Raw genomic sequence first — 23,710 nt, 5'->3', positions numbered from 1 at the left:
TCTAGGGTCACTTTTAGTAAGCCCCACGTGAAAAGCAGACTTGTGACGTTGTTTTATATTAAAAGAAAGCAAAACATGAAAAAATAAACCGATTTTAACATAGAAAGTGCTGAGGAGCTTTGTTTCCTTTCTTATGCTGGGAGGAAGAGCTTTGGTTGCGGTGGTTTTAAAACGCTTTGTACACAGTTTGAGTCGTCAGAAGCAATTTGTTCTCTCTTATTTCCACGCTGATGGGAATATATGTGATGAGAATTGACTTTCTATAAAGCCCACACGGGCGTTGTGTGCTGACATGAGTAACTGTCCTGTGTCTTGCTGTATTCCTATGGTTTTCTTCTGGCTCCTTTGCAAAACAAATGCATTTGGCTTCTTGCTGCTTTTACCTCAGGCTGCCTCCCTGTGGAGCTTTGGCCACTGGGATGTTTTTAGGGTATTCACTGAGCTTGGTTTAGGTTGGGCTGGGTGGGCAGTTTGGGGTCACTTCTGCAGCACTGTTACTGACTGGAAAGAGCTGGGTGGTGACATCTCTAGCTTCAAAATGAGCCCCCTTTCCCTGTGGTCTCTGCGGAGCCCTTGGCATCTCCAGGAGTCCCAGGTAACAAGCACTTCCCCTGGGTGATGGGTGGTTGGCAGGGGTGGAGCTGGTTGCTGGCACCAGGGTGCAGCCTGTGGGACCGGTGCTTCTGTGGTGCTCAGAGGCTCTCCAGTGCTGGCAGTGGCTGCAGGCTCTCCCCGCTGCGTTGGAGCTTCGAGGAGCAGCCGGACAGGGTGAGTCAGTGCTGGGGGCTCTTCCCTTTCCCTCCCCTGGGATGAGGCTGTGGCTGGTGGGGGTTTGTTCCTAAGCCTGCTCTGAGCTGGGTTGGGCTGTGCTGGAGTGGTGCCCTGCTCAGTAAGGTCCAAACCTTGTCTGGGTGGTGGGTGCCCCACTTCGGAAGCTAAAAGATGCCAGCCTGCATTGTCTTCTATTTGCTTGGAATGAAGAGCCTTAGTGAAGCCGTGAAAGCTTCATCCTCCCATGATGGCTGCTGCTGCTGGATCGCATCTTTATTTGCAGAGCATCAGTTAACTGCTGCACGGTGCCAAGCATCATCTGGACCTGCTTCATGCTCCTGGCAGCTGATGTGTTGGCTGCGAGCTCTGGTGCAGGGTTACCACACCAACGGGAGCACGTGGCTCCCAGGGGCATCCTCCCAGGCCCCTTTTGCGCTTGTTCAGCCACCTCCTGCTGCAGCTGAGGCTCAAAGCACCTTCCTCTTGCTCCCTAAGTGCAGGCAGGCACAGAGACAGTGCTGAGTTACTTGGTTATTTACACGTTAGGTGGTTTCTGGGTTGGGAGCTTGTTGAGAGGACGTGCATGGCAGTCTGCAGAGGTGCTGTTGGTGGGTGTTGTTATTGCAAGGAGCTTCAGATTGAAAAGCATGGCCTGCACTGCACTGAACAACATGGATTTCTCTGGTATCCCGTGGTGTCTGGGATAAAGGCTGTAGAATTTCCTGGGAGAATGGTTCCTTTAAGGCCAAGTTGGATGGGGCTTGGAGCAAGCTGCTCTAGTGGAAGGTGTTGGAACTGGATGAGCCTTAAAGTCCCTTCCTACCCAAACCACTCTGGGATCCTATGAGAAAACAGACTCAAAAGTCTCTCTTAAGCACCTTGTCCTGATTGTTTCTGCCACCTCATCCCAAGCCATGTGCTGGGCACGCACAGGGAGCACATGAGGGCAGTGACCACTGCACTGGCCTCTCCTGCTGCCCGGCTCTGAGCCTGCCTCTTCCTGCCAGGTCCTGGGAGAAGCTGCTGCTGGATGGAGATGGGGATGGCAGGGCACCGGCGGCTCATCCCCTCTGCTCAAGGTAACAGGGGCTGTGCTGCAGTGGCTGTCCCGGTGCTCCCAGGGAATCCATCCCTGCTGGAGGCTTTGCCAGAGGCTTCCTTGGGACAAGGGTGGCTGCTGTCACCGGGGGCTCTGGGCAGGGATTTGCAGCAGGGCTGGTCCCTGCAACCACCACAGGTCCCTGGTGTGTCTGAGGGGCTCCCCACAACCTCCCTGCTCCGGGGAGGCTGGGTTTGGTGTGTTGGGGTGAGCATCCTGTGCTGCTGGGAGGCTCCTTGGGCTGTGGCTGAAGCGGTGGCCTCAGCCATCCCCACTCCATTCCAGGCCTGCTGCTCTGCGTCTTGGCTCTGCACCTCTGCTTCCAGGAGCCTCTTGCTGCAGCAGGTGAGCTCTGTACCCCAAGGGAAAGCTGGGGGGGGTTCTGTGGGGAGCGGGGCAAAGGCAATGGGGTGCGATAGGGACTTTGCTCCTGTCCCCTCCAGGCTGTATTCTATAGGATGGAGCCTTGCTGAGGACCCTTTCACCAAGGTTTTGACCCCTGAAAGCCTGTTCTTCCCATGCAGGATAGCTGGAAGGGGGAGGGAGAAGCTGATGTAATATCCATAGTGCTGCTGTGGTGGCTTCTTGTCTCTGTTGGGAGCTACTTGGAGGTTCTGGGCTGCAAACAGACCTTGTTTGGGACATCCTGTCACTGGTTGCCATCCACACCCCAACCACAACGTGACTGATGCTTCTCACAGGTCCCTTTGGGCCCTGCCGTGGTTCAGGAAGGGATGCAGGGTGAGGCTGATGGCGGTTCCTTTACCAAGGGGGAGCTTTCTGTCTTCCAGAGCACAACGTGGCCTCCAAAACTTCGGTGGCCCCCACCAACACCTCAATGGCCCCCAACACCGCAGTGACCCCCAGCGCCTCGGTGGTCCCCACCAATGCCTCAGTGGTTCCCAAAACCTCGGTGGTCCCCAGCACCTCGGTGGTCCCCAACTCTTCGGTGGTGCCCAAAGCCTTGGTGGCAGCTGCCAACACCTCGGTGGTCCCCAAAGCCTCAGTGGCCCCCAGCATCTCAGTGGTCCCCAACACCTCGGTGACCATCCCCAAAGCCTCGGTGGCCACCAACGCCTCTGTGAATGGTACAGAAGCAATGAAGGTAAGTAAAGGAATGGCAAGAAGGTTGTTGGCCAGGCTGTTAGAGCCCCACGGACATGGTCTGTAGCCCAACTGATCTCTCATGAGAACCAGGAGTCCCATGAGAGCATCCCCTGTGTGGAAGGGGAGCACCTCGGGCACAGTGGGTGCATGGAGGCAGCTCCTGCAGAGAGCGAGGCCATGGTTGGGGGCAGCGCCGTGGTGCATTGCAAGGAGGCTTTGCCACACGGTGACACCCTGGTGTGCTCTCCCTCCAGCTCCAGCTCACCTGCCAGAGCTTCCAGTGCTCCGGGGAGAGGTGTTACCAGGATGGAGCCCACGCCAACGAGACGGTGACCTGCCGTAATGAGACTTACTGTGAGGTACGGAGCTGCAGCGGGGCTCTGAGAGGGGAAAGTCTGTTTTCTCTTCCTTTGTATCGGGAATGCACAGTACCCTGTTAGTCTGTGTCACAGAATCACAGAACCACAGAGTGGTTTGGGTTGGAAAGGACCTCAAGGTCATCCAGTTCCAACGCAACGACAGCCCATGACTCTCCTGTTTCCCTTGTCTCTCTGTGGCAGCCTGTCAGTTGCTTTTGCTCCTTCACAAAGGCATCTCTTCACCCTCCTTCCTTTGGCTCTGCTGTTGCAGCTGTATCGTTTCTCCAGCACAAACTACACAGCCAGGTGCAGCAGTGCCTGCGGCTCGGGGATGTGCAGGGCCAACAGCAGCGTGAGCACACCGGAGTGTGCCCTGGACTGCTGCAACTCCTCCCTCTGCCTGCAGCTCAACGCCAGCTCCTATGGTAAGTGCCCATAGTGGTCTGAGGTTAGTCCTGCTGTGGAGGAGGGAGATGATGATGGGTAAAACCCATTGCAGAGAGCTGGGGCTGCATCACTGCATCTCCTCCGCACATGAACTGTGGTGGTGAATGTCCCATGTGTGGCTGTGGAGGGTTCTGCATGGGCTCTGTGCTGGGCACAGCCTCACAGGGCTCTGTCTGTGTCTGCAGGTGACCTGCCCCCTGCCACCATGCCACCGACGACCACCACCTCCAGAGCTCCCCCCCACAACGTAGGTACCAGCCAGGCAGATGCTGCTGTGGCCGTGGGTGCTGGGTCTGCTTTATGGGGTCAAGAACTGCCTGCACCCCTCCTGCACCTGCTTTATGGGGTGAAAAGCAGCCTCTGGAAGGGGATCCTCAATGAGCTTTGAAAGAGGAGAGTCCATCATGAGCCCTGTCAAACGGGCCTGCTCCCAAGCCCAGTGCTTACATCAATTCAAGCAGTTGGAGCTGACTGCATGGAGCCTTTCCTGCAGCCACAGGGACCGATGGGGCACTGCAGCCTTTTTCCACCACCTGCATGGAGGGGAAGGTGCTTATCTTTGCAGAGGCCTCTGAAGAGAAAAGAAAAGGAGGCTTGAAACTCGTTTGTGCTGCTGGTGTTTCACTCAAGCTTCCTCCAGTTTCAGATGGGTGCTGTTTGCCTTTTTATCTCTGTATCTGAAATGCCTGAGGCAGAACAGAGAGGGGTTTGGGAAGGGAGGGGTTTGTCTGAAGTTCAGTGCTTGTCCTGCGAGTCCTGCTTGCTGAATGTACAGTGTCTGCTCCTCTCTTGTAGGGGAAGGTGTGCGCAGTGTTCTCCTGTCATGGGGATGGATGTTTCAAAGGCAAGAAGGCTGTTGCTAGATGCAGTGTTGGGCAGGACTTCTGTGAGGTAAGGAGCAGGAGAGCCCAGGAGCCTGCATGGTTCCTGTGATCTGAATACTAAAAGCTTGGCCGGGCCCCCAGACTAACGTCTCTCTCCTCCTTCCAGATGAAGAAGATGGGCTTGAATTACATGGCGGGATGCAGCAAAGCCTGCAAGGCTGCCAAACCAGTCTGTGCTGCTGGGACCAAGGCTGCCTGTTACCAGGAGTGCTGCCCAGCCACCCTGAAAGCCAGCTGCCTGAGGCTGGATGGCAAAGTCCACGTCAGTGGTGCTGGGCGGGTGTCTGCGGCCCCGCTCATGAAGCTCATGGTGTGTGGGGTGGTTCTTCTCCTCACTTCCAGGGGCTCTGCTTCCCTCTGGGGGTAAGCAGCAGCCTGGATGCTCTGCAGTGCTCCTCAGCATCCCTGCTGCTCTCTGGCTTCAGCCAAGGCCGCTATTGAACACCCTCTGTTCCATCCCTGTCCCAAGGTGGCCCAGTTGCATGTGGCTGCTTCTTCCCCCGTGCAGGTGCCTCCTGCCCACAGGGCAAGCCTAGGCCTCTGAGCTTAGCTCAGCCCTACGCAGGCCCTGGATGCTGATTCCCAATTCCCACCTCTCATCCCTAAGCTCCACTCCAAATCCTGCACCTTCCCAGGATGGGTGAGCCCCACGTCCTGTTTGGCATCTTACATTCAGTGAGTTTTAACTCCTTGTGATTGAGATTCCCCCAGCACAGCCAGAGGAAAGGCATTTAATCCATGCACTAAGGAAGCTGCAAAGGGCCGTTGTTCCCTGTGCTGCCAAAAACCTGGAGGCTTGGGAGATCTGCAAGCTAACACGGGTTTCTGGGAGCTGCTGCAGATGGGGCTATGGATGCTGGATGAGTAACCTTGGGAGCAGGAATGGGATGGGGTTAAGCCTGCTTAAACCCCAGAAAGTTCTGCCTTGACTGAAGGCACAGAGCTTGCTTTAGTTGATAATCTGCTCACAGTGCGGCCTTTCTGAGCATCCTCTTACTCGTTAGTTTGAAAACTGCTCTGGTGTTGGGATACCTCTTGTCTGGGTAGGTGGAATTAGGAACTGCGTCTCCTCTCCAGTTGTGAAGCAGGAAAACGGGATTCATCTCAAAGCATCTCCTGTTGTAGCTGATCCCCTTCCACCGCCGTGATTCTCTGCTGCTAAAGCAGAGCCGTGACGTGAACCACCTCCAGCCTCTTCCTGCACCAGCCAGCGCTGATGTGCTGTAGCACGCACCGGTGTCAGCGCCCGCTCCGCTGCCCCTGTCTCTTCCAGGACTGCACAAATACAGAGCTCTGGTCAGGGGCTGGAGCGTGTCTGAGCGCGCCGGGGCTCCGGGGGAGGGCCTGGAGGGGCCGCTTCGCTGGTGGAAGGGGTTCGCTCTGCCAGCCCTGGTGAGGGGCTGTGGGCTGGGAGCCAGCGAGGAGCCCATGTGGGGCTGGGTGAGAAAAGCCTGGTGGAAGCTGTATCCAGCCCGTTCCATGTCACAGGGCGCGGGTCCAGTGCATCCCAAGCACGGTGCAAGGGTGTGTTTGGAATCTGATTCAGGCCACAGTAGCAGCGTATCCACACGAGCAAACCAAGGGGTTTTCTGTCTCAACCCCAGCTCTATGTTTCTTGTCAGAGCAGGGGTTGACAGTGACTATTTCAGACTGTTCATTTCCTATCTACAGTCCTTCATCCACTCTGGATGGCTGCTGGAGCACAGGGACGGGAGCGGGGAGGCAGAGGGAGAGCAGTTACGTTAATGGGGACTGCTCTGGGGTTTCCTAATCCCTAGATCTCGGCTATTGCTCCTGCATCTGTGGGAAGACCTGGCTTAGGCCAAACTCCCCCACCTCCACGCAGAAGGCTGGTGATGGCTCACACCCTCGGTGTTAATTAAGTCCCGTAGTTATTAATGTAATAATAATTAACAATAAGCAGACTTGTGCCAGCCGGGTCCTGAAATCCAGCAAGGAAACAGCTCAAGGTGCTCCTGATGGAATGAGCCCTCCCTGCCCGTTCCGCTGCATCCAGCCGCCGGGGCCGCGCCGGCCCGGCCCGGCCCGCAGGACCCGGGCCCGACCCCGCTGCCGCTCGGCCAAGCCGCGCTCCGGGCCGGGCCCTCCCGGGGCGGTGCCGTTATTTCCGGCGGCCCCGGCGCGCAGGGTAACGGAAAAGCGGCGGCTGCGGGGGCCGGTAACGGGGGAGGCCCGGCCTGAAGGGGCTGTGCGGGGGGGAGGAGGCCGGGCCCGGCAGCGGTGCTGAGAGCGGGGGTCGGGGCATGGACCAGTCGGTTGTCATCCAGGAGAGCCTGGCGGAGGGCGCGACGTGCCGGATCGTATCCTTTGCACCGGGGGTGCGGCGGGAGGCCGCGGGTCCCGTCTCGCCGCGGCCGTTCCTTGACGCTGAGCTGAAGGCGGTGCAGGGCGTCCTGGCCGGGGGGAGCCGGCTGCTGGGCCTGGTGGAGACCCGCCGCGGGCTCGCGTAGGTGACAAGACCGAGGAAGGGGGGGGGGGTCCGGGGCCGTGCTGCGGGTGGGCACTGGGGACACTGGGCCCTGCGCTCCGCTGGGGTTGGCCAGGACACGGACGCGTTCGTTTCAAGGGGCTATAAAGAAGATGGAGATGGGAGAGCCGGGGATGATGGGTACGGTACGGGTTGCTCCTGGGGATGTGCTGGCTGAACACAAGAGGGAAGTCGTGCACACTCCGGCACTGGAACGATGTCGCCGGGGAAGTGGTGGATTTCCCAACGCTGGGCATTGTTACGGTTGTTCAGCCTGGAGAAGAGAAGGCTCCTGAAGGGGAGACCTCAGAGCAGCTCCAGTGCCTGAAGGGGCTGCAGGAAACCTGCAGAGGGGCTTTGGACAAGGGCCTGTAGGGCCAGGCCAAGGGGAATGGCTTTAACCTGCCCGAGGGGAGACTGAGATGAGCTCTTAGGCAGAAGCTCTTCCCTGGGAGGGTGCTGAGGTGCTGGCACAGGGTGCCCAGAGAAGCTGTGGCTGCCCCATCCCTGGCAGTGTTCAAGGCCAGGTTGGACACAGGGGCTTGGAGCAAGCTGCTCCAGTGGAAGGGGTCCCTGCCCGAGGCAGGGGTTGGAGCTGGATGAGCCTTAAGGTCCCTTTCAGCCCTTCTATGATTCAGCTGCGCAAGCTGCTGGCCCATCGAATCTAGCTCATGCTTTGCCTAGAAAGGTTGGACAGAAAATCCTTGAGGTCCGTTCCAGCCTGGGATTCCGGGAGTCTACAATTCATTTGTATTCAGATGATGGGTGAGCAGCTGGCTGGGTGCACAGTCAAGAACTGCTTTGGGGGTGGCATGAGGCTGTGCTCGCAGGTGATCCTGGGTGGGATGGGATCTGTCTGTACCTGCAGCGATGCCTGAATCGAGGAGGCATTGCCTCTGTGTCTGCTCTGTGCTTGCAGGATCCACATATACACGCACCGGCGGATGGCCATCGAGGCTGAGGATGTCTGCCTGGAGAAAGTCATCCCCATCACCGAGGGGTTTGCAGTGGAAGAAGGTATGAACACCCTTGGGTGCCTTAGCGGCAGCCTCCAAAGAAGAGTTTGGAGTCCATAGTTTGTTGTTCTACTTAATGACATTTGGGATTTATTCAGCTTTCACATTTCTAAGTCATTTTGTAATCCCTGGTGACTCCTGCGTGCAATGCACACTGCTGCCAGGGCCTGCTACATGAATTGCTCTGCACCCCAGAGCACGCCATGGCCTTCCCAGCCCCAGCAGGTTTGTTCTGCCTGTCTCTGTGCATACCAGGAATACTTGGGATTTGAGGAACCTACTGAGCTTGCTAACCTCAGCTCATCAGCGCGGGCTGTGAACCTGTTGCCTTGCTTAGTAACCAAACCTGTGTTTTATGTTTGCAGTTGTAATTGACACTGACCTTCACGTCCTTGGTGAGTTCTCTTGTGGTGTTCTGAGCGTCCCTGGGCCCTTGCAGCAGCTGCACTCCATGGGGTTGGAGCAGGGGCTCTGGTGGTCCGGACTATGGAGTGGGGGGATCTTGTCTGGCTCCTGTTGCGGGTCTTGGGGTGTTGTTTGCTGTGATTCATTCATGTTAACAAGTATTGTTCCCCCCGCTCAACCAAAGGAATGTTTCTTCCAGAGGCTTTTAAACTGCTGCTGGAAGATTAATCATTGTCACTGAGTGAACAGGGTAGAAATTATTATAAATGATGACTTTTCCATTTTTAAATGGCATTCTCATGTAAAATGTAGCTTGGAGAGGCTTGTTGCTAAGTCTGCATGCATTAACCCGCTGCTGCAGAGCGCAGGAGATGCTCAGTTGCTGAGGGCTGACCCCAGGAACTCTTTTTCTCCCCATGTCTTGAGGCTGTGACGTGACTGTCCTGATCACTTCAGAAGATGATGAATTCACGGTGCAGTTGCCTTTCGGTTCCCACACACGCGCGTTCCTGCGGGAGGTCAGCCGGTGCCGGGAAGGTACGAGCTCCATCACGGGCTGGATGTGACCCCTGGGGTTGGTGGTGGATGGAGGTGCAGGCACTCACCTGGTCCCTGCTGAAGAGTGCCTGAAACTTGCCCGCAGTTGTTACAGCTCGCAGCGTGGCGGCTCCTCTCGCAGCTCGGCGGGGATGCTCGGTGTGTTCGCTGAGCAGATGCTGGTACCTGCTCTCCAAAGGCTGCACCGGAGCTCGTTTGGAGCCCGTGAGGGCCAAGCAGAGCTCCCGCCGTGTGCCCTCCCTCTCGCCCTGTCCTCCCGTTGCCCTTCCCGCCCCGGAGGCGAGGATCAGCCCCGCGCTCACCCCGCTCCGCCCGGGGCTCGCCTCCGGTCCCTCCGCGCGGTCGCTCGGGGCTCTGAGCCCTTGGATCGACCCCCGCGGAGGGCGCGCTCGGCGCTGCCGCCGCCTGCTGCCGGAACGGGGCGGGCGCTGGGGCGGTGCTGAGCCGGGGCGGGCTGGGGCCGGTGGCGGCGCCGAGCTGCGGCGATGTCCGCGGGCCGGCGGCTCCGCCGAGGTGAGCGCGGGTCCCACCGGAGAGCGGAACGGGACGGGGAGGGAAGGGAAGGGTAAGGAGCGGGGCGGGCGGGGGAGCTGCGCTCTCCGGTAGCCCGGAGTTAATGCGGGGAACGCCGGTGCTCGGGCACGGCCCGGCCGCTCTGCGGGGGACGACGCCCGCGGCGGGGATCGCCGGGGCTTCGGTGGGTCCGGGGCGGAGCGGCTCGGCCCGGCCGCGTCCCTGTTTGCGGAGCGCAGGTGTGGGGACACGCGGAGCACCGCAGCGATTCCTCGAAGTCAGAGCAGAGGAGGGAAAGGGGCGAAGTTCGGGGTTGCAGTGCGGGACGGGCCCCTCGTGTGAGAGTGTGGAGCCTGGAACCGGCTGGGAGAGACCTGGGCGTATCTTGTGCTCGGGAGGCAAAACAGGCTGAACGAAACACAACCCCGGCCCTTTGTTACTGTGGTTTTGCTGTTTCTAGAGCGGAGTAACACCCTATGAATGGTGAGCTCCTTGGGGAGTAGTTCCCCTATCAAATCGTGCCTCTGAGCTTTGGCCAAGTTGCCTTTGCAAGGCTTCATTGTGTTTAGGACGATAGTCTAGGTCATGTTTTGTCCAGACAGGTTGGACCAGGTGATTCTTGAGGACCCTTCCAACCTGGGATTCTCTGATTTTACGATGTTGAGTCAGAGGAGTCCAGGCTTTTTGGACTAGGAGTTTTGGTTGGTTTGGTTTTGGTTCTTTCCTCTTGTATTAGCAGAGGAAGATGCTCTCTGCCATCTGTTGGGGTCTTTCGGAACATAAATCGGTATAGAATGAGGTTTTGTCTTCCAGGAATAGTTGTGTCTCATTCTGTCCTTAAATTAACATGCATACTGAGATAGCAACTTTGATATGCAAATCAAAGCACATTTAAATGCTGTATAAATACTCCCATTTGCTAGTTGAATCATAGAACTGTTTAGGTGGGACAAGGCCGTTAAGATGGAGTCCAACCATTAACCCAGCACTGCCAAGTCCATCACTAAACCATGTCCCTAAGGGCAACATCCACAGGCTCTTCAGTACCTCCAGGGATGGTGACTCCACCACTGCCCTGGGCAGCCTGTTCCAGTGCTTGATAAACCTTTTGGTGAAGCCTTTTTTCCTAATATGCAACCTAAACCTTCCCTGGTGCAACTTGATAGACAGTAAAGTGATATTAGTTCATTACCTCCTCTGTGAATTAAAGCTGGCTGGTGAATGAGAGCATCTGTAAAGGGATTCAAATATGCTTCACCTTGTACGGTTTCTGTTCGCAATTTTGGTTAAAACCCCTACCCAACAACCTGTCTCTGTGCAGTCACAGTCATAACTGTGGTGCTGCTTCGTTTGGAACCCTGAAGAGAGCAAACTTACTTCTCTCCAGGCTGGAGTAGCCCAGTCCTGCATGGATTGCTGCTTACACTTCCATTAAGCAGAGAGCAGACTGGCTAAGGCTCATCTAACTAATGGCAGGACTAATTTAATTCTCCCTTCTGAACACTTTAGTGCAAATTCTGTGTTATCTAAAAGGTACAATACATTTTCCTGCTGTGGCACTATAATGTCAGTGCATGTTTTTAACAAGAGCATCTTTATTCCTGCTTTAATCTCCTTTAGCTGCAAATCCTGCCTGATTCAGACCGTGCACTTCCTGCTGTTCTGTAATCTCTGCACATAGCTCTTCATTTCTGTGCCCAGTTCAATTACTGAACAAGGTCATTACCTTGCTAAATACTCCAGTTTGCTAACTCATAGATCCCTCTGGCTATCTGTATCTGGATATAAATTTGTCCCAGGGAAACAGCCCTTTTCCAGAGTGGCTTTCTTAGGAGAAGCCTACCTGAAACTGATTTCTGCTAATGAGGTTAAAATTCCAAAGTGTGGTCCATGACCGTGATCTATGGATCATGCAGTGGCTGTGCCAGCAGCACTGAGCAGGACACAAGTCATAGAATCCTAGAATGGTTTGGGTTGAAGGGACCTTAAAGCTCCTCCAGCTCCAACCCCTGCCATGGGCAGGGACACCTTCCACTGGAGCAGCTTGCTCCAAGCCCCTGTGTCCAACCTGGCCTTGAACACTGCCAGGGATGGGGCAGCCACAGCTTCTCTGGGCACCCTGTGCCAGCGCCTCAGCACCCTCACAGGGGAGAAGTTCTGCCTAATATCTACTCTAAATCTTCTCTCTTTTAGCGTAAAGCTCTTGTCCTATCTCTCTACATTGCTTGGTCTTTACAGGAGAGCTTGCAGAGGCTCAGGCAGCACTGCTGCAGTACTTAATGCCTGTATGAAGTACTGTGGTGAGCTCCATCCCAGCTCACCAAGACCGGGCTTTGCAACACATCTCTGAGCTGTGTATGCTCCTGTTCAGCCCTGTGTGGCTTTGGCTGCGTGATCCATAATGAGGTTTGAGTCACAGGCTCTTCTGTAGCCAGGCTCTGATAAATCCTCTTACACAGTCTTTATTTTCAGAGGGCTCTTGGGCAGAAGAGGTTTTCCAAGCTGAGAACACGGCCACTTCTTGTCAGGTTGTTTATATCCTGAGTGCCTCAGTAAAAGTACTTCGGGTTCTATTTCTGGTTTGTGCTCTTGTCCTGGAGCATGTATTATGACAACAATAACATTTTAATTCTTCTGGGCTGTGCTCACTGAAAGAGCAGCTCAGCTGAATGACTGGAACCTTAGAATCTTAACAACAGGTTCTGTATCATCATTAGATTTGTGTGCTAAGTGGCAGCATCTTGAGGTGGTTGTTTTGCATTGAGGCACTTGTTTCTGCTGCGGTACAGTGGACTCATGTGGTGACTCTGTTCTACATGGTCTTGAGTGGGGAGATGCTTGTGCTTTGCTATCTGCTTGTAGATAAGTAGAAACCCTTTAAATGGCAGTGAGGTTTTTGGGGGCTTGTTTTTTTTTCCTTTTCCTTTCTTTGTACTTCCTGCTTTCCTTCAGAAAGGAAAACCCTGTTATTAACCTACATTTTTTAGATTCCTAGGATAAAGCCATGGATTTTGTGCTGCTAAGTCCTGGTTTGGCTTAGCTCTGATGGAGAGCCAACAGCTCTGCTGCTCTCTGTGACCCCACCACGTCCTAGTGGCAATTCTTCCTCTAGAGGGGAAGCTGCATCGTCACAGAACAGTTCTGTCACATTAAATTAGATCTCTCAGGTAACGGAGAGAGGCTGCGGGGTGCTTTGTTTCTCCACACAGATCTAATACTCTGCTGACAGATTTTTGCCAGTGTGTGCAGGAGTGTGTTGATAAATCAAAGACCATTTTGTGTTAAATGTGAAACTCTTTGGTTTTGTTGTTTTTCTTTGCAGAAGTGGTTGGCTCTGAAGGCATCAAACAGAATGGAAAAAAGCCTGTGGTTACTCAGAACCAGAGCTACGACAGCACTGATAGAAGTGCTCCTGGGTATGGTATCTCTCTCTTTTTGTGTAGTTTTTGGTGAAGCAGTTGAATCCCAGCCTGGTTTGGGTTGGAAGGGACCCACAGGCAGGGAAACCTTCCACTAGAGCAGGTTGCTCCAAGCCCTTGCGTTGAAGCTGGCCTTGAACACTGCCAGGGAGCGTTCACGTGAAGGGAGAGTTGTGCATGTCAGCTCTTTGTGGAAGGTCTAGTGAGGAGTCAGTGTGCTGGCAAGGTTTCTTTGCTGGTTTAGCTATGGGTCTCCTCCACAGAGGATCTCTTTAGAGTGGCAGTAAATATATACAGGTTCTGGGTACTCTATTGCATGCGGATGGAATGAACTGCGATGAGCAGATTGTTGATGCTTTGATGTCTAGAGAAAGAAAAAGAAAGTGCAGCGATCTTTCTGCTTCCTTGTTTTCAGTGGGAAGCCGACTGGGGAAGTTCATCTCTGGCGGCAGCACGTGAGGTCTGTGCACGCACCAGTGCTCGAGCAGTCTTTGTGGCTGCATTATCTGGGTCCGTCTGGGAGCGGCTGCATCGGCTGCAGTCCCCAGAGGGGTGGAATCTAGAGCAGAAGTTGTCAACTGTTTGAGATTAGAGTCTGCAGATTGTAGTTAGGAGAGGAGAAAGTTCAGCACAAGGATGCTGTCAGAGCTTTAGTGGGAATTTCAGTGCAGTCTCTCAGGGACAGTCCTGCTAGTCCCCTATTTGGGCATAGTTTGGAAGTTTAGTAGGACAGGAGCTGCTAGCCTTGTTTATTTGGAATTCAGAGAGCTTTGGCTTAGGGCCACCCTGTCCCACAGATACACTCTTAAAATGTCACAGTTTCATTTTCCAGTTCCCAGGACTTTGTGTATCCTTCAAAGCCTGTGTGCTGTCCTTGGCATCGGTGTGTGAGTTGGTGACCTTAAATTCTTATCATCATCCTTTTGGTGTGGGAACTCCCAAGCTGTGGCATTAGTGCTATTGCAAAAGGAGTTTGCAGAGCCATGAGACACTAAATAAAACCAGGTCTACCTCCACCCATTCTGTGCTTCCTCCTTGGTAGGCAGAGCTGGGAGTTTACCACCAGAGGCTTTGCTTCTGCTGAGGTCAGAAAGGCTAAGCAGGGGCAGCAGGAGATGAGATTTGCATCTCCTTGCTCCAGGAAGCAGGAAAGGTGTACAGGTTTTGTATCAACATCGAGGTGTGAGTAAGACCTGCTGTGAACCAACAGGTTGCACCATGTTAGGGAAAACCATTTGTTATTTCAGTTACACTGGGTTTATCTATAGATACAAGAAATGCTCCTTTTGGTCTTGTTTGCTTATCCCAAACATCGATTATCATCCATTAAACAGATAAGTGTGACTCAAGTCCTCGGTGGCAGAAAGAAGCTGTTCAGGGTGTGTGCATATCCTGGGTTTCATCAGACAGTTTTGCTTTTGTTTCCAGGCAAAACAAACCCAGACTTGAAGTGACAACTGAAATGGTGCGGTCCTCCAGCGTCATGGTGTCAGACAAGGCTTCAATCTTATCAGAGCCAAAGTTTGGACTGCGAGATACTATTGTTAAATCTCAGCTTCTACAACAGGAGGGTTCCTACACATACATCCAGAACTTCAGGTAACGGTCATTCCTGAGAAGGACTTCTCCTTGTGGGGTGTAAGTTTATTAGCATAAGCTGTTATTTCATCTAGGTTTGATGTACGCTAGGAAAGTGTGATCCGTACTTCCCAGAAGAGCTTGCTTTCCCCACTTAGGCATTAGCAGAGAAGAATTTCATTCATGTCTCTGTTGAGGCCTCCTGGTTCTTGTTGAGAAAATGGCCTTTTTAAAATGACTTTTTCCTGTGCTTATTTCAGACTGTGTCTGGATGTGCATCAGTTCTGTGCGCCTCTGACCTTCTCTCTCACCGCTCTGGTCACTGCTTAGCATGTAGTCTTCTTTCTTTTCTATACTACATGTAAATATGTGTGTTGTCTGTAAAGATGCTGCTGTAACTAGATCATTTTAGGGCTTTAAATTTTGTCACATTTTCCTAATTCCCCCCTGGAAACATCTTATTGCTAATCAATTATACGTAGTATTAAGTACATGGGTTACTAATAGGGGTATTTCCATCAGCTCTACAATTGCAGTGCTGGGATTTAGTGACTCTCTTTGCAGATTTTTTGTGGGGACATACAATGTGAACGGTCAGTCACCCAAAGAGAGCCTCCAGCCCTGGCTGAGATGTGATGCTGAGCCTCCAGACATCTACTGTGTGGGGTGAGTGTCTCTTTCTGGCCCATCCTTCCACACCTTCACTGTGGGTTGCTTGCCTGTGAATTGGTAGCGTAGAGGTTTAGCCAAGACACTACAGCTGAGGAATGTTTGCACTGCCTTACTCCATTGCACAGCTTTAGAGTATGTGTTTGCACAGGCTGGAAGGGCTGTAGATGTGGTAGTGCTTGAATTCTGGCACTGCAGTATTCCAAAATCTGTAATGCCATTAGTTTAATCCTAACAGTAATTGAGCTTTTTACACTTAACATACTCTAAAATCTGCATAACTGAATTTGAGTTTTCAGTTATAAATGTAGTGAGTATAAATTGATTCAGTTCTTTCCCAGAGGGAAAGGTTGGAAACTTACAAACAAGTGCATGCATCCATGGGTTCCTTCCTCTTAACACAGTTTTCAGGAGCTTGATCTGAGTAAAGAAGCCTTCTTTTTCAATGACACACCGAAGGAAGAAGAGTGGTTTAAAGCTGTAACTGACAGTCTTCACCCAGATGCCAAATATGCAAAGGTAAATGCAGCTTTTGGGAAGGTTTGATTTCCACATGAGCCTCTTTTCTCTTTGGTTTTCCTTGTTCTCAGTCGCTGCAAATTCCAGAGGTTCATTGTCTATAGCTCTTGGTCAGGCAGAAGTGCTCTGAAGGTGAAGCAGGGAGGGTTGCTGTGCAGGGTACCAAGGTGAGGGCAGGACAGGAGACCAGAGCTAGGCATCCATGCATAAAGGAAGCTCCTGCTATCATGGGGGAAGAGAATAGGAAATATCTTAGCTTCTCCCGTGTCTGTCTCCACAGGGTATGGTGGAATGAGTTGTGAAGGTATCTTGGTAGGAATGCTACTTCCATTTTGGCTCCTGCTCCTTAGGTTTCTTGTTTCTTGTCACTGTTGAAGGGAACCTCCTTCCATGAGCTGTGCCTGTGCTGGAGGTTTTGCTTTGGGCTTCAGCTTCATTTACTGGGGTGCTGATCCCTGGCTCTTCCCTGTGCTGTGCTGCTGGGAGCACTTCTGGGCCCAGCTGCTCTGTTGGATGAGCCTGGAACTCTCTCTTTCTCCATCTGTATTTGGTGGCCTGTGTTGTGCACTGGGGGGTGATGTTCCTTCTCACTCCAAACTTTTCCCATTCAAGTATTTAATGGAACAGGATCTGTTTTCCAGGTGAAACTTGTGCGGCTCGTGGGAATCATGCTTCTGTTGTATGTGAAAGCGGAACTTGCTTTGAACATCTCCGAGGTGGAAGCTGAGACTGTGGGAACTGGAATCATGGGGAGGATGGTAAGAATGGCCACTGTGTGTGAGATGGAGAAAAGCCCTAGAGAGCCCTTTCCTTAAATGTAGTGGTTATTCCTCCAGCTGAGAGATGCAGCTGCCTTTGGAAGCACCTAGTCCTGTCCTCTTGCCAGCTCCAGGTGTTGCCAGAGGGAATTGCCCTCTGCTTGCAAAGGCTCAAAGACCTTGAGGGAGAATCTTTGAAGGCCTTTTCTTCCTGATTGCACATGCTGGGCTGTGTGGGGCCTGGCTCTTATGTGATTTTGTTGCTGGCTGTGATTCTGCTCAAAGCAAGTAACACAGGGAGATGTGAGTAGAAGAAACATGAACGTGTCTATCCAGATTAGTTTTCCTGAGGAGGACTTCCTGCATGTTCCACACCACTGAATGAAATCTGTGCCCTTTGAACGTAGTTTCTGTAGTTTTTTATACCTTGTCAGTGGTGGGTTTGACCAGATAAGCCATGTGCTTCCCCCTCCATTTACAGTTCTCTTCTGGTTTGTGTTAAAAGATGCAGTTTGTGGCTAAATTGGTTTCAGGACTTGCTGAAGTAATGGAGCAGATCTTAGTGATTTTTACTTTCCTTTTGTGTTAGCTAATTCCTGAATTACAAACTGAGCTCTGTGTGCTTGCTGTGTGCAACCTTCACGTGAGTTACTAGCTTCAATTCATGCACTAACTGTCAGTGGCATTTTCAGCCTTTTCCTTCCTCTGCGATTAAACCATCTGCTTCAATGTCTTTTGGCTTGGCCACCTTGAGTAACTCCTTTGTGGATTCATCTGTTGTGTAGAAGCTTCTGACCAATGTCTTTGTCTTTATCTTTCAGGGTAACAAAGGTGGTGTTGCCATAAGGTTTAAGTTCCATAACACTAGTGTGTGCATTGTGAATTCCCACCTCGCAGCTCACATGGAGGAATACGAGCGGAGGAACCAGGACTTCAAAGACATCTGCTCTCGGATGCAGTTCTGCCAGTCGGATCCAGATTTGCCCCCTCTCACTATTGGCAAACATGAGTATGCTTCCTGAGTCTGGGAATTGCTGCATGTGGCAAGGAAGAACCATCTGAATGTACTGGGGCATGATGTTCTCTCAGCAGGGTTGTAAGAAGGGGTACCCAGTGATCTGCCATAAGCCTGCTGTTGAGAGTTGTACCCATACAGTGCTGACAAGTCCCTTGCCTTCTTATGCTATTCCAGGTTCTTTTGTTTTCAACATGGAGTGGGAATGGGGTGATAATATGCATCAGTTTCCCAAGTGGGTTGTGGGATTTAATGAGTGTGGACCATTAAAAGTACCAGTTATTAAGAGATAGCGACAAGCATGCAGAGTAGGAATTAAACCCAGCAAAGGCAGAAAATGTAGCTTCTCTTTCAAGTTTTCAGTTGTGTTCTCTCTGATGGAGAAGCATCCACCTGATCCTGCTGAAGAAGAGAAGAGCTCCTGCTGGCACTGGGTGGTTTGAGGCACGGCTGCGGCGCTGCCAGCTTGTGCTTTGGACATCCTCAGGCCTCTGTGCAGACTTGTGGTGTACGTTCTCTTTCAGTGTGATTCTATGGTTGGGGGACCTCAACTATCGGCTGGAGGATCTGGATGTGGCAAAAGTGAAGCAGCTTGTAGATGAGAAAGCGTTTCTAGAGCTTTGCCAGTATGACCAGGTACTGATGTCTCACCTACCTGCAGGTGGTGCTGGAGGGTGCTACTTAGAAACTGCAGGGCTGGACATCTCCTTTTTAGCTCATAGGGGAGCTGAGCTTGAGCTTACTGAAAATTACATTTTTTTATCCTTTTTTCTTTCCTAGCTAAAGAGGCAAATGGATGCAAATGCAGCCTTTGAAGGCTTTACAGAGGGAGAGATTTCTTTCCAGCCAACATACAAATATGATGCTGGCTGTGATGACTGGGACACAAGGTACGGTGGGTGCCTCATGTGTGATGCTACCAAAGGAAATAAAGCTAAAAAGAATTGCAGAGTTAATGGCTATAAGTAGGAGCGGTTCTGAGGTTATAGCTATTGGGTTGGAAGGGACCTTAAAGCTCATCCAGTTCTAACTCCCTCCCATAGGCAGAGACACCTTCCACTAGAGGTAGTAAAGAAGTAGAAAGTAAAGCATGCTACAGAGATACCTTATAGTAGACATTTATAACTAGCAAAAGCAACTGTAGAAAATACAACTTTGATAGAGTTGTATTTTCACATCAACAAAACACCAAGTCTGTGGGAGAGCAGGATTGTGCCTTGCATTGTTGCCCCACCTGCCCTGTGCCTGGAAACTCATTTGGACCTCTGTTGCAGTGAGAAGTGTCGCATTCCAGCCTGGTGTGATCGGATACTCTGGAAAGGGCAGAACATCACCCAGCTGAGCTATCGCAGCCATATGGCTTTGAAGATCAGTGACCATAAGCCAGTTAGCTCCATGTTTGAAATTGGGGTAAGTACATTAGTGCTGAAGGAAATAACTTGCTGACCTTGTGCTCTGCATGGGGAGAGCAGGAAGGAGGGGGCAGGTTCTTCTGCCAAATTCCCTCTCTTGCTTTTATGGCATCTACAGAAAACAATGGTTTAAAAGGTGGGCTAGATAAGATACTGAGGTAGGACTGTGGTTCTAGTAAGCCAGGGTTGCGTTAAATGACTCAGTGAAGCAGAATAATGCCTGAATATCTGGAGGTGTTTGTTCAGAAGTGTTCTTTAGCCTTTTTGTTTTGTTATTTTCCTAATAACACAGAAACTTGCAGTGCAGGAATTCTACACCAAATAACACAGCAGAGTGTTTTCAGGCTTTTAGGAAAACCCACAAGAGCTGCTCTACTACTACTTGCTAGTTATGGCAAGGTCCTTTACTGTTGGATCCCCAGGGGATCTTGGAGGGTGAGTGCTCCAGGTGGTCTCTGTTCATTACACATGTTGTATACACTGGTGTGCTGTTAAAATCAAGTCGCTTCATGTTTCCAGCTGTGTTACAGCTCTCCCACAGAGGTGCAGTCAGTGCCTGTTGCTGCAGTCTGTGTCCTTTTCAGGTGAAAGTTGTGGATAAGGAGCTCTACCGAAAAGCCTTCGAGGAAATAGTGCGCTCCCTGGATAAGCTGGAGAATGCCAACATTCCCTCGGTGACCCTTTCACGGAGAGAGGTAGGGTATGTTCCTGTGCTGTGATTCCCTAGACCCCATATTCCACTGGTAGAAGATGGATTCTAGACCATGGGGTCTGGTTCCAAAGAGCAATAATAATTCGTCTTCCAACTGGTCTCTGTTTACAAGCCCTAGAAATAGTAGTTTCTGTTTAGATGCAGATAAATTCCATCCACAGTACCAGACTGAAACATAGGCTGTGCTGCTCCCTGAGGTGGGGTGAGAGCAAAAGGACAGTTTGTGGCCCTTGCTCTGACTTGTTCTTTGAAACATAAAATGTAAATTCTGGAGGATTTGGAGAAGGTCACAAACCTGGCATTTGCTTTGTTTTGGGGCCTACAAAAGATAAGCAAATGAGACATTTGGGGCTTCAGTTATCTTGTACTCAGGTTTCATTGAGGTTATTTGAGGGGAATGTTTGTTTTAAAGGGCCCTGATACAGTTGCCTTAGCATATAGAGTAAGCAAATGTAATCCTGTGTAGTCCTGGAAGAGATGGGATGCAGGAGCAAGGGGGTTAATCTGAGTATTTTGCTGCTTAATGATTAAACCACAGGACAGAAATTGCTGCTGGTGCTTGGCAAGGTGGACTTGGCTGATAATGGTGACTGGTATTTGTTTCTAGTTCCATTTTGAGGATGTGAAATACATGCAGCTGCAGGTGGAGAGGTTTACAATCCGCAATGGACAAGTGCCCTGCCAGTTCGAATTTATCAGCAAACCAGATGAGGAAAGCTACTGTAAGGAGTGGCTCATTGCTAATCCCAGTAAGGGCTTTCTGCTCTCAGGTGAGCTCCTCATTGTTCATCTCTTGTCAATGAGCTACTGTTGTCACCTTGTGTCTTAGTTCTCTCTGCTGTTTTAGACTCTTCTGCCTGTTTGCAGGCTTATTGGTTTAATACCTTTTTGTAATGAAGTATGTTGGGTTTTTTGTCTTCTGGCAGATGCTGAGATCACAATTGAGCTGGAGGTGTTTGTTAATAAATCTACAGCGACACACTTAAACTCTGGAGAGGAAAAACTTGAAGATATCTTGGTCTTGCACCTGAACAGGGGGAAGGATTATTTTCTATCTGTAACAGGCAACTACTTGCCAAGTTGCTTTGGGTCTCCTATTCATACGCTGTGTCACATGAGGGAACCGATCCAGGATATGTCAGCAGAATCCATTTGGAAACTTGTGAGTTTCAGACAAGATTCTCTTCTGAACCCACAAGAACCATTAAACTAGATGTTAAGTCTTTATCCTTAAAGAGCCTTCTTCCACTTCCCTGGTCCATAGTCTGAGAATGCTGATACAGCTTGTGCTCTCCAGTGCCCCGTCTGCACACCCTGCCCTAGTTCTTCACATGGAGGAACCAACCCATTTCATATAGAGAGCACTGGAAGTAAGATCCATTTGCTCTGCCTGCATGTTTAAAAAAGGTGTGCAACTTCTAAATGTGGATCTTTTCCCCAAGCCTTTGGCTTTCTCCGCATGGAATGGAGATGTGTGTGTAGATGAGGCATGATGTAATGCTTCTATACAGCTAAGTGCACGTGAAGCATGTTTATGAGAGCAGCTTGTTTCTTCTGTCTGGACTTCAGATACAAATGTGCCTGTTGTACTAGTCTTGCATGAAGTTGTGAGTGAAGCTGCAGTTTCTCAGCAAGTCATAACTCTCGGGTATTAGCAAGAACTTGGCTAGCTGCCTTTTTTCTCCCTTTCTTTCTTCCCCCCTCTCCCCACACCTCCTTCCCTCAGACCCTGATGCCACTAGAAATGAGTGATGATGCTGTTCCAGCTGAAAAGCCAATGGACATCCCAAAAGAGCTGTGGATGATGGTGGATCACTTGTACCGCAACGCTTCTCAGCAGGTGGGCAGCGTTCATACTGTGAACTCAAAATAACTGGTTTGCATCGGGTTTAGTTTTGAAGAGGATACTGGTAATAGCAGTTGTTGTGAACTGTGGCCAATGGTAGAGAGAGATAAAGGGCATTGAGATAAGTGGTCCTGGTGCACCATTGGTTGCACCATTTCAGGCTAGTGACCTTGTCTGTGTGTAGCTTGCATCACCAGCCTCCCTCCTGCATTGCTTGCTCCTGCACAGCAGCCTTGCTAGAGCTCCTCATGGTGAGATTTGTGCTGATACTTAACAATTTAGAGAGATTTTTCCAGCCAGCTTACAACAACATTGCTTTATTTATCCAAAGAACTTTTATTTCACTTGAGAACGACTACTGGTCTTTGCAGGAGGATCTCTTTCAGCAACCAGGCCTCAGATCTGAATTTGAGCAAATCCGAGATTGTTTGGACAAAGGAATGCACGATACCCTCCGTATCCTTTCAGTCTGATGTCTGGTAAAGCCCACTACACCTCAGTCATCAAAGCTGGAAAGGATTTGATCAATCTATTGTGCTCTGCTATGGTTTTTAAATCATTGTGTCTCGTCTTGGGGTAACTGAGCTCTGCAGTTCCTGCTACTCCCTGTTGTCAGTACTAATGCCTCCACTAATTCCTTGCAGTGTTGATGAATCATGTAAGAGTCCAACTGCCAAAGGAAACAGCTTGCTATGTGAAGTGATGTAACTCAAAGCTGTGAACAATAGGAGAGGTTTTTGGAGACTTAGGCAAAGATTAATGTTTGAGCAGAAATGTGACCAAACCAGATCACATTGTACTTGCCTCTTCCTTAACCCTCTTTGGATCAGTTGGCAGCAACCACTCGGTAGCAGAAGCCCTGCTGCTCTTCCTGGAAAGCCTGCCTGAGCCGGTCATCTGCTCCAGGTTCTACAGCAGCTGTTTGGAGAGTGCCAACAACTACCCTCAGAGCTGCCAGGTATTGCTGGCTTCACTGTTCTCTAGTTCCAGAGGGAAGGCAGGCGAACTGGGTTATGCCCAGACTACTTTTTGCTCTCAGGAATGGTGCTTTTTGGTTATGAAGGGCAGACAGGGTGGTGTTGGTAACAGATGCTGCTAAGCCATTTGTGTGTTTTCAATGTAAATGCTGTTTTTTTCTCCCCTCCTCAGATTATCTCTAACCTGCCAGCGTGCCATAAGAATGTGTTTGACTATCTCATGGCATTTCTACGAGAACTACTGAAAAATTCAGGGAAAAACCATTTGGATGTGAATATTCTTGGTAAGGAGAGCAGAATACCCCTTCTGTTGGGGTATTCTGGGGGAATTACCCTTGCTGCCCTGCTGCTGAGCAGGTCTTCCTGTCTGCTTTATTGATTCCTCTTTTCTGTTACGAATACAGCCAGTATCTTTGGTGGCTTGTTACTTCGACCTCCTCCTGGACACCCTCCACCTGATATGACTGAAAAGAGTAAAGCTCAGCAATTTATCCATCAATTCCTCTTGAGAGAAGACAATCTACTGTGAATCTCAGATGCAGCTAATCTTATTTTTAGATATCAAATTACTGTAAAAATATTGGGTTTGTACAGTATACTGGCTTTTTTTTTTTATACATATCACAGTATTTTATACAATCTATGGCTTTTGAAGGCACAGAGCAGGGAGTCTGAATCAGCTGTCACTGTTTAAGGTGTAAAGTATGTAAGATTTCTAAATAAGCTGTATGTAGACAAGCAGAAATATAAAAGCTGATACTTAACACTGTATTTTATTTATGTTGTATTAAAACTCAGACTTTTAAGTCTGTGTTATTTAAATAAAGAGTTCTCAGTGCCTTTTATCGGCTGATCTGCCTGTCCTGGATGTTGGCTGGTTTAGTGCTCTGCCCCCCTCAATGGAAAGAAGTTCTTCCTCATGTTGAGGTGAAACTTCCAGTGTTTTAGTTTACGGCCATTGCTCCTCGTCCTGTCACTGGGCACCACTGGAGAGAGTCTGGCTCCATCCTCCTGGCACCCACCTTCGAGTGAAGCTGCTCAGTGGAAAAGGCCCTGGGGGTGCTGATTGATGGAGTTTAGCATGAGCAGGAAGCCCCCAGCATCCTGGCTGGTATCAGCACCAGTGCGGCAGCAGGGGCAGGGAAGGGATTGCGCCCC

General features: G+C 50.9%; 1 protein-coding gene across 3 annotated transcripts; it reads left to right on the top strand.

The window, feature by feature from the left end:
- Positions 1-6,923: 6,923 nt before the first annotated feature.
- INPP5B (inositol polyphosphate-5-phosphatase B) lies at positions 6,924-23,378 on the top strand. 3 transcript variants are annotated; one of them, XM_061449863.1, is made up of 21 exons: positions 6,924-7,134; positions 8,075-8,172; positions 8,537-8,566; positions 9,003-9,113; positions 12,970-13,063; positions 14,495-14,665; positions 15,209-15,310; positions 15,718-15,832; positions 16,474-16,590; positions 17,412-17,599; positions 18,130-18,241; positions 18,386-18,495; positions 18,880-19,015; positions 19,602-19,712; positions 20,337-20,499; positions 20,656-20,891; positions 21,456-21,569; positions 21,947-22,031; positions 22,406-22,533; positions 22,725-22,836; positions 22,957-23,378. In XM_061449863.1, exons 1-21 carry the CDS (start codon positions 6,932-6,934, stop codon positions 23,079-23,081), a joined length of 2,661 nt encoding a protein of 886 aa, XP_061305847.1. In that variant the 5' UTR covers positions 6,924-6,931; the 3' UTR covers positions 23,082-23,378. The 3 variants fall into 3 exon arrangements, 2 of the variants coding, with proteins under 2 accessions (XP_061305847.1, XP_061305848.1); XR_009742794.1 differs by lacking the exons at positions 22,406-22,533; positions 22,725-22,836; positions 22,957-23,378 and adding an exon at positions 20,994-21,099; XM_061449864.1 differs by lacking the exons at positions 6,924-7,134; positions 8,075-8,172; positions 8,537-8,566; positions 9,003-9,113 and adding an exon at positions 9,582-9,647.
- The last annotated feature ends 332 nt before the right edge of the window (positions 23,379-23,710 follow it).

This window comes from Pezoporus flaviventris, unplaced genomic scaffold (genome assembly GCF_033815535.1).
Source record: "Pezoporus flaviventris isolate CSIRO_AGI_PZ_B2104156 unplaced genomic scaffold, CSIRO_AGI_Pfla_v1 ptg000008l, whole genome shotgun sequence".
NCBI lineage: Eukaryota > Metazoa > Chordata > Aves > Psittaciformes > Psittacidae > Pezoporus > Pezoporus flaviventris.
This window is presented reverse-complemented; position numbering and strand designations above follow the sequence as displayed.

Bases quoted from the DNA above. Each gene is read 5' to 3' on its own strand.
- INPP5B (XM_061449863.1), top strand. From the start codon at position 6,932: ATGGACCAGTCGGTTGTCATCCAGGAGAGCCTGGCGGAGGGCGCGACG. The intron at 18,242-18,385 runs GTACTGATGTCT...TTTCTTTCCTAG, and splicing joins AGCTTTGCCAGTATGACCAG to CTAAAGAGGCAAATGGATGC. The intron at 19,713-20,336 runs GTAGGGTATGTT...ATTTGTTTCTAG, and splicing joins TGACCCTTTCACGGAGAGAG to TTCCATTTTGAGGATGTGAA.